The 14514-nt window shown below is 51.7% G+C and overlaps 3 protein-coding genes across 3 annotated transcripts; 1 reads left to right on the forward strand and 2 right to left on the reverse strand.

Annotated features, from left to right (window-relative positions):
* Window positions 1-85: 85 nt before the first annotated feature.
* Window positions 86-2596, forward strand: STEHIDRAFT_170237 (MFS general substrate transporter; the record flags this gene model as incomplete). The annotated part of the gene is made up of 17 exons (XM_007306817.1): window positions 86-144; window positions 210-218; window positions 284-330; window positions 395-459; window positions 513-545; window positions 612-632; window positions 696-726; window positions 789-937; window positions 1000-1063; window positions 1139-1265; window positions 1333-1369; window positions 1440-1678; window positions 1739-1778; window positions 1857-2060; window positions 2134-2198; window positions 2259-2305; window positions 2397-2596. 17 exons carry the CDS (start codon window positions 86-88, stop codon window positions 2594-2596), a joined length of 1437 nt encoding a protein of 478 aa, XP_007306879.1.
* Window positions 2597-3084: 488 nt separating this feature from the next.
* STEHIDRAFT_159342 (uncharacterized protein) lies at window positions 3085-3981 on the reverse strand (the record flags this gene model as incomplete). Its single annotated transcript, XM_007306818.1, has 5 exons — window positions 3085-3105; window positions 3162-3274; window positions 3339-3589; window positions 3655-3717; window positions 3773-3981. 5 exons carry the CDS (start codon window positions 3979-3981, stop codon window positions 3085-3087), a joined length of 657 nt encoding a protein of 218 aa, XP_007306880.1.
* Window positions 3982-5278: 1297 nt separating this feature from the next.
* On the reverse strand, window positions 5279-13406 carry STEHIDRAFT_140800 (Pkinase-domain-containing protein). The gene is made up of 20 exons (XM_007306819.1): window positions 13359-13406; window positions 13177-13286; window positions 13074-13115; window positions 12947-12960; window positions 12824-12892; window positions 12699-12767; window positions 12570-12638; window positions 12457-12511; window positions 12371-12384; window positions 12238-12306; window positions 12147-12184; window positions 11726-11832; window positions 11513-11656; window positions 11372-11448; window positions 11258-11314; window positions 11071-11119; window positions 10580-10729; window positions 9998-10486; window positions 9293-9430; window positions 5279-9201 (listed from the first exon to the last, which is right to left on the reverse strand). Exons 1-20 carry the CDS (start codon window positions 13385-13387, stop codon window positions 5762-5764), a joined length of 5229 nt encoding a protein of 1742 aa, XP_007306881.1. The 5' UTR covers window positions 13388-13406; the 3' UTR covers window positions 5279-5761.
* Window positions 13407-14514: the final 1108 nt, after the last annotated feature.

A 14514-nucleotide genomic window follows, 5' to 3' on the forward strand; every position in this document is an offset into this window, starting at 1 on the left:
CTCGACAGTGGATTGATGACGGGTGGTGCTTCGCTTCTTGTCTTCTCTCTGTCCACTACACTACCTGCTGTTTAAAGTGACATCCATGACCAGTTATATGGATGAGAAGCCAAGTGTCAAGCGGACGTGGCGGTCGGTGATCTGGTGTGTATCAATACGACTTCTTATCCTGTATCAGATTGGCTAGAGGCTGACGAGGTAATATTCAGGGATAACGAGTAAGGTCGATTGTTATTGCCCATAGAAGCTGGAGTCCCTAACTGTTTTGTTCTTATGATCGAAGCGCTGATCTGAAGAGTCCTGAAGAGCGTCGCTTGGTGTTCAAAATTGGTAAGCCGCGGTCGTTCTACTGGTCCCAACCTCGCCTAGTGGACTGACCTTTGTGTTTTATTAGACTGCACGATTCTTATCTACGCATGTCTCGGCGAGTTCTTGAAGCTTCTTGACCAGGGCAACTTGGTAGGTTTTGCCTGTGACATCGTCGAGTCTACGGCAGTTCACAGTCATTCCAGAGTAACGCCTACATTTCGGGCATGAAAGAAGAGGTACGCCTTCAAAACCTGCCTTGTTTATCAACAACACAAACAAAACGCTTACGTTTTTGACTTCAGATCAATCTCACCGGAAATACAGTGCGTTGATATCCCCCCCCCCCCCCTCACCGAGTGAGCTACGCCACCTCACGCCTTGCCAAGTACAATACTGCATCCTCCATGTTCTCTGTTGGTAAGTTGATTCGAATCGCGTACCATATGCCCGAACATGCTCAGTGTCCAAAATCATGTCAGGCTATGCAATAGGGATCATACCCGCCACCCTTCTCCTCACCAAGTTCCGTCCTTCTATCATTCTCCCGATCGCCGAGCTCTTCTGGGGTACCGCAACGCTCGCAACATGTGCTGTCAAGACGCCCGCTCATCTAGCTGCATGTCGATTTGTGTGTTTCTCCTTAACCCCACAGTCGGACTTGAATACAACAGCTGATACATACGTCCGTAGTTCGTTGGACTCTCAGAAGCACCGTTCTATACTGGTCTGGTCGTCATTCTCGGGACATGGTATAGTGTGTTCTACTCTTGCACATAATTGCTTGTCTTCTTTGGTATTCATCGAAGCTCTGTCGATATCATGATCTCAGCTCCAGCAGAACAAGGCAAACGACAGTCCATCCTCTTCGTGATGGCCCAAGTCGGAAATCTATTCTCTGGATATCTCCAAGCTAGTGTTTATCATCTCGGTGGCGTCAGTGGAATGAGTGGTTGGAGGTGTGTGTCTGTTATCCGCCCCGGCTTTCTTCGCCTCCTTCGAAAAACACTCACTACCATCTCGTAGATGGCTATACGTCATTGACGGCTGCATGACTATCCCCGTACAGCTCCACTACCAATATATCCCTACCGTTCCGCCCCCTCTACTGACACCTCCGCCAAATCCTCTAGATCGCCCTCCTAGGTTTCCTAGTCTTTCCCGACACCCCAGCTGCCGCTCGTTCCTTCCTCTTCGATGCTTCCGAACGCGCCCTCGCCACCACACGCGTACAAGCCGCTCGCATTGCCCAGCCGACAGGCCATTTCATCCGGTGGAACGTGATCAAGAAGGCTCTGATGAACAAGTATTATTGGTTATTCGTATTGGGGTATATTTTGTATGGGTTGAGCACGCAGGCGTCGTCAACTTGGTCCGTGTCGCATTGAATTTCATGACTTTCAGTAAATGGTTAGTTGACGCGATTGATTAGGTTCGGTGTTTGGCTGAAGTCAGAAAACTACTCAGTTTCTGTGAGTCGAATAAAACATACCCCTTCGCGCATCTCATTCATTACTCCCTTCCATTTTCTTCTTCACTGCACCTATCAGCTCCGCAACATAATCCCAACCTGTACCAACGTTGTCACCATCGTGTCCGTCCTCACCTTCGGCTGGATCTCCGACATCTACCGCACTCGTCCAAAGGTCATCGTCGCCGCCATCACCTATTCTCTATTCCCACAGATCTGTTTATCGGTGTGGAATATTCCAAACGGGTTGAAGTTCTTTTCCTATTTGACCTTGGGGGTCGAGGTACGCACGATAATTGATATTACGCGCTCGTTCAGTGAACAAAATATGCTAAAAGGTTTGCTATTTTTCATAGTTCATCACGGCGCTTTTCTTCTCTTGGGCAGCGGAGAGCATGAGAGATGATTTTGCGGTCAAAGCGTACGTCGCAATCTCGGTTTTCAGGGACTTTACAACCTAACAGGACGTCCACTGTGACAGATTCACCCTGGCATCGATGAACGCCCTTCAATACGCCATGTCAGCATGTACGTTTTCGTTCGCGGCCCACTTCTCTTTCAGTCTCACAGAGACACACACCTGCTCCACTGACGCAAGCAAATACGTTTACATACGCAGGGGTTTCGATTTTGCAATTCCCCGCTTCCCAATCCCCAAAATTCGCCTTTGCGTACCAACTTTGTGCGATTTTCGGCGGAAGTTGTATCGGGATAATCGGAATTATTTGTTGGCTTCAAAGAAGGGAGGAGGGGAAGAGAGAGACGATAGAGGAAGAAATTATTGAAACGAGCGAGAAGGGGGAGAAGGAGGAGAAGTAAGGAATGTGACCAATGAGAATGAGAAACGGGGAGCGACGAGTGGGGAAGAGGACAAAGGAATTGCACAAGTCGTTGGGCTTGATTCTTTGCTTGATTGCGTCCAGAAGGCGAGCATGGTGGATGCTCGGGCTTTTGAGAATGTTGCGCGAGTTGTTGATGAATGAAATTGCCAGATTGCGGCGTGTGCACAGACGAATGGATGATTCACGCAGGGGAAATGACGCTGGTACAACAATAGCGCTTTCATTCTGAGCACAGTAAGCAACGTATATAAAGGAGCGAACATCTCTACAGGCAGTGAAATTTAGTCCGAGCTACAGCAGAAGAGCGTAGACGAGGAACAATGTGCGTCGAAGCAGAAAAAAGGGAAAATGAGAAAGAAGTCGGCACAGTTCACGTAGGTCCCGAGAGAAACATAAAGGGGAATAGTCCATGTGAAGACGGAAAAAGTCCTGCAAATTTTAGCGACACAGTCCTGCTACGAGCGCTCACGTGGAGAGGGACAACGTCTGAAGAAGAATAGTCAGCGACAAGGTTATTACGAATGGAGGGAACATTAACTCACCACTCCCACCATCCCGGTCACGTTCTTCTTGCTGGAGAACGAGAGACGAGAAGAAGTCTTGTTGTACAAAATGTAAGTCTTGGGGAGACTACCGTTCGGGTTGGTCCATTGGGCTGCAATAAGACGAATGTTTGATGAGTACATTGCAGATTGAGGACGCAAAGAAATGTATCGTACCTGTGAGCGCTCCAGTCGTTGAGTTCAGGCTCCACATGGTAGACAACGCGCCCTCCGCGACATTGGTGAACAACTTCTGACCGGATAGCGTCTTGTTGGACTGTCCGATATAGGGAGGAGTGTAGAGAGCATTCTGAGCCAACAAACTTCCATTGCCCTTGCCTGTACCCTCAACGAAGTGCAAGACGACGTCGCTGGTGCGGGCAAAGAGGTTGCGCCTGCGAGTGGTGCTGCTGGCATCGACCAGGCTCCTGAACGAGAGGAAGGGTTGTCAATGATTAGGGGGAGGGGGAGAACAATGTTCGAGTCGACTTACGGATCGTCAGCGGATAAATGGCCAAGGACAGTACCATCAGCCGCCACGATGGCAGCACGACCACTAGGAGGCGGACTCAGCGATTGATTACGGCGAACTATTAAGAAAATTGGCTCACGTGGTAGCCGTCGCAGAGGTGGTTGTCTGCCTAGCGGTGAGGATGCCGGAAGGCTTTCTCTTGACAGGAGGCAAAGGCCCAAGATTCCGGCGGAGTCTGTCGGCGTTGGTCTGCCTGGAAGAGAGGCCTGCGGCGTCAACGCATGAAGTAGCGATGAAGATGGTAGCCAAGAGAGCGAAGAGAGCACAAAGGGAGCGAGTTTGCTGCATTGTAGAGAGGATGGAGGAGATAGAGCGTGTGACGGTGTGCAAGAGGGGGTAGCTGAAGAGAGAGAATGGACGACGAAGAAAACTTGGAGTGGAGGAAAAGGGATAGAAAAACTCTTGGAACGACTAAGCGATGAAATTGTGGGAACAGGCCCTCTCCTTTATATACAGGATATCTTCGGCCACATCTGAAACATCCGCCACCTCCTCTTCTCGTTTTTATCCGCAAGGACACAATTGGCGTCATATCGCAGAGCAAACTGTCAGTACATCGTTGCCGCATAGGAGGCATAGCGGGCGATCGTCGCCATTTTTTCCCTTTTTTTTTCCCCTGGAGCCGATGGGCAGAGTTACATCCGATGAACCTGGTTATAAATCAGTGCTGTCAGGATCTCTCGAAATCTATTGTAGGATTTCGAGGCTGGCTGGCTTGCTCGACATTGACGGAAAATCTCCCTTGACCTACGGCCTAGACTCGCAGGCGTCCGAGTCTCACTTGTACTCGCTGAACGCAATGCGCCCATGATTCGGCAGAGTGGCGATATCCAGTGCCGATTAGGTGGGCTTGGAACTGAGGGCTAAAGGTTGAGAGCGTGAGTTCCTGGCGGATGTTTCAGAGCGGACTCTTGGCGAATCAGAGTCATCCGTATTGAGGTCACGGCCGAGACTTGACTCTATCGATCCGCTCCAGAGATGACAGAGTCCTGAGGAGTATCCAGCGTAGAACCAGTATCCTGAGCTTGTCGAGTGGGTCGATTTGGACGGACAAAACAGATCGGCACGGTGGAGCGCGGCTCTGACGAGCTGCAAGATGAACGTAGTTGACCGTTCCCACACGTCACGTTTGACAGTGAACTGGATGGCTTCTAAAGACCAAATAGTCCACAACAACTTTCCGTATCAAGGCATGTTCGTCCCTCAAGACTTCGAACAGTGCATAAATGCTTTGTTAATTTATTTATAGGCGCGGAGGTGAAGATGAGACTCCTAAAACCCGATTTTTTACTTACCGTCTGGTGATTACCACTGGAGTCGAGAACTTTGAGAATTTCGAACTTGAGTCAACTCGGCGACTCCCGTCGGAAGGATCCGCATGTGGCACCGAGGAGTGGCCCGAAGATTCACCGGTGGCACCAACCATCCACAAGTCTACTCTGTTCCTAAGTAAGCTCTACCAAACCCACCGAACATGTACAGGGCTGTTTCGGCGCCACTACCTATCATTTCAGAAACTCCACAGTGTCAGCCATGTAATCGTCGAGAAACAGATCCCAAAGGCATAATCCACGGACAAGCTCATTGAACATTGACATCAAGAATCGGACTCAAGCCTGTCAGAACACACGCAAAGCGGATCCGAATCCGAACGATGTGATAGAAGTGAAAGACAAAGTGAGTCCCAAGAGGAACTTCAAGGGTGAAAATAGAGTCGTGTGTATATTGCCCTGCTAGCGGGACAGCGAATAGCGAAGCAAATAGTCGACGAGTGAAATATGAAGTTAAGGTCCAGGTCCACAGGATCGCACCGTAATGTAAAATATCCTAAATGTCGCCGTAAAGGTAAGATGGGGAGCAGAGGAGAGACGAAAAGAAAGGGTTGATGAAAGAGAATTCAGATATGCTATGAGACGAGCCAGGCCAGACATGTGATGCGAAATTGAAGATTGAAAGGAGACGAGTGCGTCGAATACAAAACGACGGTAAGATAGCAAAAGAAATTATTCGAAAAGAAGAACAGAATCCAAACTGAACTAGGCTGCTCAAATCCACGCTCACCCCACGCTCACTCCTCCTCCCCTTCATCCTCTTCTTGAATGACGATCGTCCGGAACGCAGCCCCAGACCGATTATTCGGTAGCTGTCCCCTCCGTCCTCCCCTCGCCTCAGGCGCCTCATGCCTCAAACTGTCCTCACTCCCGATTGGCAACGGCGATATCCTCCCAATAGGCGAATGCCCCGCCTTCCTCGACCCCGACGGACCAGCAGAACCACCACCAGCAACGCTACCACCGCCAACTCCTCCATTTGTCCCCTTCCCAGCTCTCTTACCCGAAGCTGACCTCGAAGCAGCACTCGCACCCCTCGCCGGAACAGGCGACAGAATCACCGGTGCCTCCATGACGGGATACCCACCGAACGTTTGATCCAAGGGCAACGGCGACGCACCACCGCCTCCCAGCCCGGATACAGGCAACCCAGAAGCCAAACTCGACACCTGGCCCAATCCACCCGCAAACGCAGGCACGTCGTCGTCCTCGTCTACCCAATCTGATTCGTCGTCCAATCCATCTCTCATGCCACCAGCACCCCCACTTCCTGGTCTTCCACTGCCGCCGCCACTGCCAGACGGATTACTGAGGGACGTACGGCCTGTGAAGACGTCGCGGATCCCGCTTGATCCTTCGCCTGCTGGAGAAATGGCGAGGACCTCAATGGGTAGACTCGCGGTCCGGCTTTGCCACCCTGGCGGTTCTAGTCCCCATGACTTCTTCCAGCTCGTACGGCCGACGGAGCCGCCAGAGGAAGAATAAGAGACGGCTGGGGGCATGAAGGGCGTTTGGCGCTTCTGTGCGACGAACGTAGAGTTACCATGGGAGTGGGCATGCGGATTACGACGGGGGGTGGTTTCATCGTAGGACCGTTTGTTGTGTGCTCGGAACGGCGAGGCTGTCCTCATGGCGCTTTCGCCTTCGGATTGCTCATAGAATGAGCCAGGGCGGGAAGAGGGTAAGGAGTGGATTGAGGACGTGGCGGAGTTGGTTCGTGCGTGGGCGGGTCGGTTGAGATTCTGTGCTGGAGAGCGGACGACACGCGTGGAGGAGCCTGAACCACCCCGCCTGTGGTAAGGCGAAGCACGACCAAGATGCTGTACAGATCCTGCAGAACTCGCCGAGGGTGACTTCCTATGCCTGTGCTTGTACGAGAAGCTCTGCACCGACGAAGGTCTCGAGGAAGGATATTCTCCTCGCTCCGAATTAGGCGTGTGGCTGCCAAACGACCTGCGGCTGGGATCGCTCCGTTGTCTAGAGATGTTCACCATGTGGTCGATACCGTACTGTGGCGAGTCGAGAACAACCATATGCATCGACGCCGTAGATGACCTGCGCGAATTGACGCTGCTGGAGCGATGTGAAGAGATGGAAGGGCCTTTTGCTCGATGTCCGTTCCTCGCCGATCCCTGACTTGGTCTCCTCTTCGGTTTGACTGTACCTCTATGCTCTCCTGAAGATGGAGTCCTTGGTCCATGTCCATACGCCATCCCACTTGCTGAACCTGCTCCGGCCTTCCTCTTCCCCTTCCTATCCTCGTTAAACCACATGCGGAACGCCGACAACAAGCTCGCCCGATTCCGATGGTGACCAGAGCTCTTGATCCCGCTCTCAGAGATATTAGGCAACGCAGTGAGCGTATCGCCAGGCGAATTTGCCGGGGTAGGGAACAAGTCTGGATCAGGAGAACTCATGCCGCCGTGTGGCCCACCGCCACCAGCTATGACCCACGGCGATCCAGTGACAGCAGGCGAAGAAGTCATGGGGTCTCCGTAGTCCATCCCAGGCGTCGAAGGGATCGCGGTCGTGTCCTTCACGGGCCTCAAAGGAGGAGACTTTGTCATCGCCCTACCCGCAGCGCTTCCATGTGAGCTCCTCGATTCGTCGGCGGTCGTGGTGGAGGGCCTCTTGTCATCTTCCTTTCCTTTACCCTTCTCGTCTTTGTCCTTCTCCTTGACCATTTCTGATGACCTCTTCCTCACGAGACCAGCGGCTTCCAAAGCCGTAGTCGCTCGCTGCATGATGCTGACACTTCCCGACCTGGCCTTGCCCTCCCTGCGTCCCTTTGAACCTTCCTTATTCTCCTTCGTATCTTTATCTTTCACACTTCCGGCGGGAGTCGAAGGATAAGACTGATGCGATTTGCTAAGTGAGTCGGCGGCGGTATTCGTAGCAGCCGAAGGCATCGTAGGCGTCAAGAATGGATTGTTCGGAGACCTAGGTCGTGGTGGTGTCGATGGTTGCTGATGCGAAGGGCCAGTCGGCGTCGGCGGTATGAACGCTAGCTCAGGCGCAGAATGAACTGCCATCGTCCCGGGAACCCTTGTAGGTGCCATCGGCGTATCGTCCCCCTCGTCATCTTCTCCTCCTCGTCCCCCACGTCCATGTCCATGATCCGATCTCTTCTTCAACTTGTCCGACACACTTCCTCTCCTGTCCGACACACTCCCTCTCCTCCCCGCCTCGTCCTTCCTAGACGATCTCTGCCCATGCCCCTTTCTCTCCTTCTCCTTCTCCACCTGCGCTAACGCACTCAACCCGCCCTCCTCCAAAACCTTCTTCTCCGCCCTCCTCTTCAAGATCCACCACATCGCCCCCGTCGCGTCGCACGCATCGCTCAACACGCTATGCACGATCTGCGCCGTATCGAACCCGAGCCCACTCAGCCCATTCAACAAATCCCTCTCCAACTGCGTCCCAAATATAATCGGCGCCGGCGTCCGGAGCAACGACGCGAAATCCTGCGGAGGCAGCGGAATCGCGAACTTTTCGGCTGGCGTAGGCGACGGATCGCGTCGCTCGGGCGAGCCGCTGTCTTCGTGGTCTGAAAGCTGCGAGGAGACGGACCTGCGTTTAGTGCGGACGGGGGTACGTGTGGGCAGCGGTGGTTCTCTCATGTTGACGTTACTGGTATTGATGGCTGGAGAACGAGGCCTCGAAGGCGGTCGGCTGTGACTGCCGTTGTCGCGGTAAGCCCAGGATTGATGAGCAGGCTGAGGCGTCATTTCCTCCTCTTCCACTGTCTCTGGCTGTTGTTTCTTGCTCACGCTCGCAGCGGCAGCCTTACGGCCGCCGTTTCCCCCTTCCCACTTCTTGATCGTAGACTGGCTAGGATTCCGATGTAGGTGTAGTGCCTCATGCTCGTCCTCTTCGTCATCCGGAGAGGTAGCAGAGGAAGCTTCGAACTCAGAAGAAGTATTGTAGAGTGTGGATTCGGACGTGACGGAGGATCCAGATGCGTCGTGAATTGGTGCGGTGTTTGTGGTGGATTCGGCGGTCTCGCCCGGACTGGTGGCTGATGTAGAATTGGGCGGGGAATGAACGAAGGGTATAGGTGACACGACGCGGGAAGACGGCACATGGTTCGTGAACCAGGAGTGTGCGAGGATTTGGGGTATTGTCAACCGTTTCGATGGGTCTTTTTGCAGGATGTTCTTGATGAGGTCGCGGAATTCTATTATAGTTTTCCCAATTTGAAGTCATTTAGAAGGTAAGATGGACGTGGTTTATTGTGAGTGGATGGGATGAGTTGAAAGGCTACTCACCCTCTGACAGCCACTCGGGGTCCTCGAATTCGCCGATGATGACCTTATTACGCATGATACCTTCGTCGTCGTCGTCAAATGGTAGAGTGCCGGTGAGGAGGCAGTACAGGATCACGCCAAGGGACCATACGTCAACCTCTGTATTTTCGGAAGTTCATGTTAGTGGACTGTTCATAGCCGCATTGTGATACGAATACGAGCAAGAGCTTAACCCGCACTGACGAGTATTGCTCATGACAGAGAAACAAAAACTCATGGAAGAGACAATTCCTCCTTACTGGTGCTAAAATTCGCCCCATGCAGCTATTGAAAGACCGCTGACGTTCCTGTCAGACATCGCCTTGCTCCAAGCGCCATGTTCCGATGCGTTCGGAAGCGTGTGAATAACAAACGACTATCGACCCGCTGGACATGATGGTGGCAATGTCATATATCCTATTCTAGATCATCATGGCAGGGGTATGACAGCTGCATGCCGCGCTGTGAGACCGCGGGACTCTAGGTTATGGTGGGCCAGTATCGAGCAGTGAGGAACACGGTGTCAAGGTCGCTCGAGTCGACTGAGGCACGAGCCTTGCCACGACTCGTGAAGTCCGACGTAACGACAATCATGACGTAGTGGACGCAAGCCACTTCCATTGCTCGGAATTCTCAAAGAACGATGAAGATATTCGGAAGAGATTCCATATGATGCGAACAACTCACCTGGACCCAAATATTTCTTTCCCTCCAGCATCTCCGGCGACGCATAACCCGTCGTCCCACAGAATGTCTCCATATACGCCCCTTTGTCAAACTCCCTCGTGAACCCAAAATCACCGAGCTTAACACGACACCTCTCATCCAGCAATACATTCTCGAGCTTCAAATCGCGATGGACGATACCCTTGTCATGTATATAATTGACCGCGAGACACAGCTGGCCGAAGATGATCCTAGCTTCGTCCTCGGTGAGACGGCCCTTCTCTGCGAGGTAATCGAAGAGCTCTCCGCCGGAACATAGTTCAGTGACGAGCCAGATGGAAGACTCTGTCGCGATGATCTCGTACAGCTGGGTAACATGCGGGTGGTGCAGTTGGCGGTGATGGTGGATTTCGCGGGTAAGGGTTGCAGAGAGGCCCTTCGGGATCTGCTTGATGGCGACTCTGGTCGATGTGAGACGGTGTGTACCTAGACGAACTTTTCCGTACGCTCCTTTGTACGTCGAAGTGTGATTTAGACAGATCAAGGTTCAGAACCACCGCGAAACAGGAACGGACGATGGCCGGCCTGAGATGAAACACACACCTTCGCCGATGACTTTGCCTAGTGTGTAGTTCCCGACGACTTTGATCTTCGTGGACGAGAGCTCCTTGCCGAGTTCGTTGTACGCGCTCACTAGTTGCGCTTTGTAGTTCTGGGCTACCGAGCCCGATTGTTTGTGCCCTGGTGGCATGGCTTGATGGTGCGAATGTGAAGTATCGATGTGTACAAGAAGAAATCAAAGCAGAAAGAGAAAAAAGAGACGTCAAAATGTTGGAAAGTAAAGAGAGGCGCAGGCGCGGGGGCCTAGGGAGTTGTAGTAGACAGGATAGTAGAGGGTGAGGGTAACTGAGCCGTCGTTGCCTCGTTCTCCATCAACGACACCCATTCCGCTCCGCATCGCTCGTGTGAATCTTTCACCCGGCTGGGACGCGTGGCGTTGGGCCACACCATGGTCACCCCGGCCCTTTCACTCGCACGACGACGTTGAGATCGCAATACTTGTCCAACACGCTTTGCAATTCACTCAATTCTACTAGTAACTGGAACCATCATTGAGGACACGCTCTTCCATGGACGAGACAACTACGAGATAGTACAGGCGTATTCATCCAAGAAACATTCTCAAGCAGAGACCCCTTCCTCTGACATCTAGTAACAGCAGGCGCTCTATGATTCATGTCAGCGACGTGATGCTGGGATGTGTAGTAGGTGATAACTTACGGCACCGGCGATAGTACGCTTCTCTTCCTCGGTTTCCTCCTCCATGAACTTGAGGATCTACACAAGGAGTGAGCCATGATAAATTCCCAAAAACCTCACCCGTCGAGAACTTACTGCGGCGAGCGCATCTGGAGAAAGGCAGAAAGGACCGTCTCTTGACACGTCCTCGAGCTTCAAGGGATCATTGGTGGCTAGAATAGAGCGCTCACTTAACGCACGAGTAAAAGTTATGTCCATCAAGTGTACGAGACTCACAACTCAGACTAGCAGACGCGATAGTCGTACTGGAGAGAGCGAGGAGGGCGTAAACAAAGGTGAACTTCATGGGCAGAGAAGCGAAGGGAAGTGAGTGTTGGCTCTCCTCATGCTCTGAGTACTTGAAAGGCATGATCTGCGACGCTGAATCATACGTAGTCCGTCTCGGAGTATCTTGTCGTAATTTGTTGGCAAAGGAAGAGTGTCACATACCCACATACCAATGACTCAATTCAGGGCACAAAGATCCTGAACCACTTCGTGCACTATGCATGTCAGATACTTTTGGCAAGCTCTTGTGTGAGTGGAAAGGAACCCGACTGGGATGTGCGGTGTCAGTCAACAGTGACACGCAACACGGCCATGAGCATTTTTCCCATCTCGAAGACGAGTCGCACAACAACCGTCTTTCACGACCCTCAATCATAAGGTCTGATAGGGAGATAGCATTCCGAGTATGGTCTCAACGTCGAGATTCCCAAAAAAGAGATCTTTCATGGAGGAGACAACTATAAACAACGTATAGACGCACATATCCCAAAGTTTCATATACAATCAAGAGACACCGAGAGCGTACCCAATGGTCTGTGTAAACCAAGGTCCTACAGTCCGGGGCATACGACGATGTTCTCACGCAGAGGCCTCCTCTTCCGCCGACATGTAATAGACGCTCTGAAACCCATGTCAGACGTGAACACCATGATCTCAAGTGAATGATAACTTACAGCACCGATAGCACGCTTGTCTTCCTCGGAGCGTTTCGCCTCCTCTTCCTCCGACATATAGTAGACAATCTAGTTTGTCAATTAATTTAAGTCAGATACCACTAAAGAATTGACGAAGAGTAGACAAGCTCACAGCTCCGATGGCACCTACGACGACGGAAAAACGACAGCTAGTTAATCAGCAGCAATGAAGACAGCTTCAAAACATAAGGCACTTACGCTTGTCAGCCTCAGCACGCTTGGCATCCTCTTCCTCTGACATGTAGTAGACGCTCTAAGACCAGATCAGCAACAAGATAGGTTATGCAAGTTGAGAAGACGCTATAGCTCACAGCACCGATAGCGCGCTTCTCTGCCTCAGCACGCTTCGCCTCTTCCTCCTCCGACATGTAGTAAACGCTCTGAGACCCATGTCAGTTACGAGACGGGAGATACTTATGAAATGAGCGGTCGCAACGTACAACGCCGATGGCACGTTTCTCATCCTCGGAGCGTTTAGCCTCGTCTTCTTCAGACATGTAGTAGACACTCTGAGAGTCAGGTCAGCGACGAGACAGGTAATATACAATGAGTGATCGTTGCTTACAGCACCGATAGCACGCTTTTCTTCCTCGGAGCGTTTGGCCTCCTCTTCTTCGGACATGTAATAGACGCTCTGTGGGAAGTGAGTCAAAGTGAACCCTTAAAAAGACAAGAACTAGTATCTTACCGCGCCAATGGCACCTACAGCACCCGAAAATTTTCAAGGACGATTGTTAGTTGGCAGGCCAAAGTATCAGGAGAAATATGATGTATATTGCAGCAGGGTAGGCCGCAAGTGAATTAAGCAGACGTACGCTTGTCCTTCAAGGGTTCGCGCTTCAAGACGCCATTGGTGGCTAGAATGAATGCTAGATCAGTTCCCGGACGATAACAATGTTCCCGAGAAATCAAACTGACAACCAACAATAGGAGACGCAGTGGCTGTAATGGCAAGAGCGAGGAGAGCGGAGACAAGTGTCAACTTCATGTTGAGGGACGAAGGAGGTGTTGATGGGCGAACAAGAAGACTGAAGAGGACACAGAGAAGGGAGTCTGGTCAGTGCTAGCTCTAAAACCAACACTTATATCAGGAAACATACGAGCGACGCTGTTCGCATGACACGGACATCCCTCAGGCTGACACGAGCTATCCTGCTACCTATCTCAGTACGTTAGTTGCATTCTTGCCTTGCTGGAGATGATTGGAAAAAAGATCACATGCCGACGGTTCAACTTTAGACTTGCGGTAGGTACAAAGAACATCGAACCCTTTACGCCCCCTGGAAGAAGAACACATTCGCCTACCACACTCAATTGTCAAATGAGCATCGTGAAACGGCTCATGCGGTTCACAACATGGGTTTCGTGTGGAGGTAGGAAGCCATCAGCAGAAGACGCGTCAATGATCGTGGAGGTTCTTCTCCATCAAAATGCTGCCCTGAGGATTTGGAGAAACAGGCCGCCGAGAATTTTCCTGGATAGTTGGTAGCCAAAGTAGCGAGCCTGCCAGTGGGTATGGTGGGGCTACTAGCCTGAGAAACACCAGCATGAACGAAGGTTCAGTGCTCTGTGCTATAATAACCAAACAAATAGGAGTATCGCATGTTCTACCAGAAATGTTTTCGACGAAATGGTCGGGTAGTACCTTGTAGCTCAGCATATACTGCAAATCGTGGACACTGGACAGTAGTGACGGAAGAAAACCGTGAGTCGTGACACGGCGAAAAAACGGAACAAGCCGGTTGAGTTCCACGTGACCATCTAGACATTTCCCGCTGAATTTCCTTTCTCAATACACTCTTCCAGTTTCTTTTCACCGTTGTGGTCGACGATGCCTGCCAATACCGACCATATCGCTTACTCTATGCTGTTCAGAGTCTCAGATTAAGCCAGGCTCGGGAGCTGGAAAGGAAGCCAGGGCCATACGAGGATGCCTTTTTCATGTCCGAACAGCGGTATTACCTCTCCAATGTCTCCCTGTCATTAGGCTGTGCCTCTGGGATTCTTCGGTTCTGCCGTAGCGGAACATGCGGGTCATAGAAGTGGAGGGCACGCAAGTCATATCCAAATGCTCTAGTGATGGTCACGACCGTGCCCGTACGTTGTGCCGCGGCGTCGTGTTGCATGCCTCACAGAAATCACCATCGACCCTCTGGATCCAGCTGAGAGAAGATTCAGACAAGGCTATCGTTGTTCTTTCTACCCGTCGTGTTTACCTCAGACTTCGTCTCCCGCAAAAATTCGCAGTCCATGCCT

The sequence above is a fragment of the Stereum hirsutum genome (assembly GCF_000264905.1).
Source record: "Stereum hirsutum FP-91666 SS1 unplaced genomic scaffold STEHIscaffold_12, whole genome shotgun sequence".
Classification (NCBI taxonomy): domain Eukaryota; kingdom Fungi; phylum Basidiomycota; class Agaricomycetes; order Russulales; family Stereaceae; genus Stereum; species Stereum hirsutum.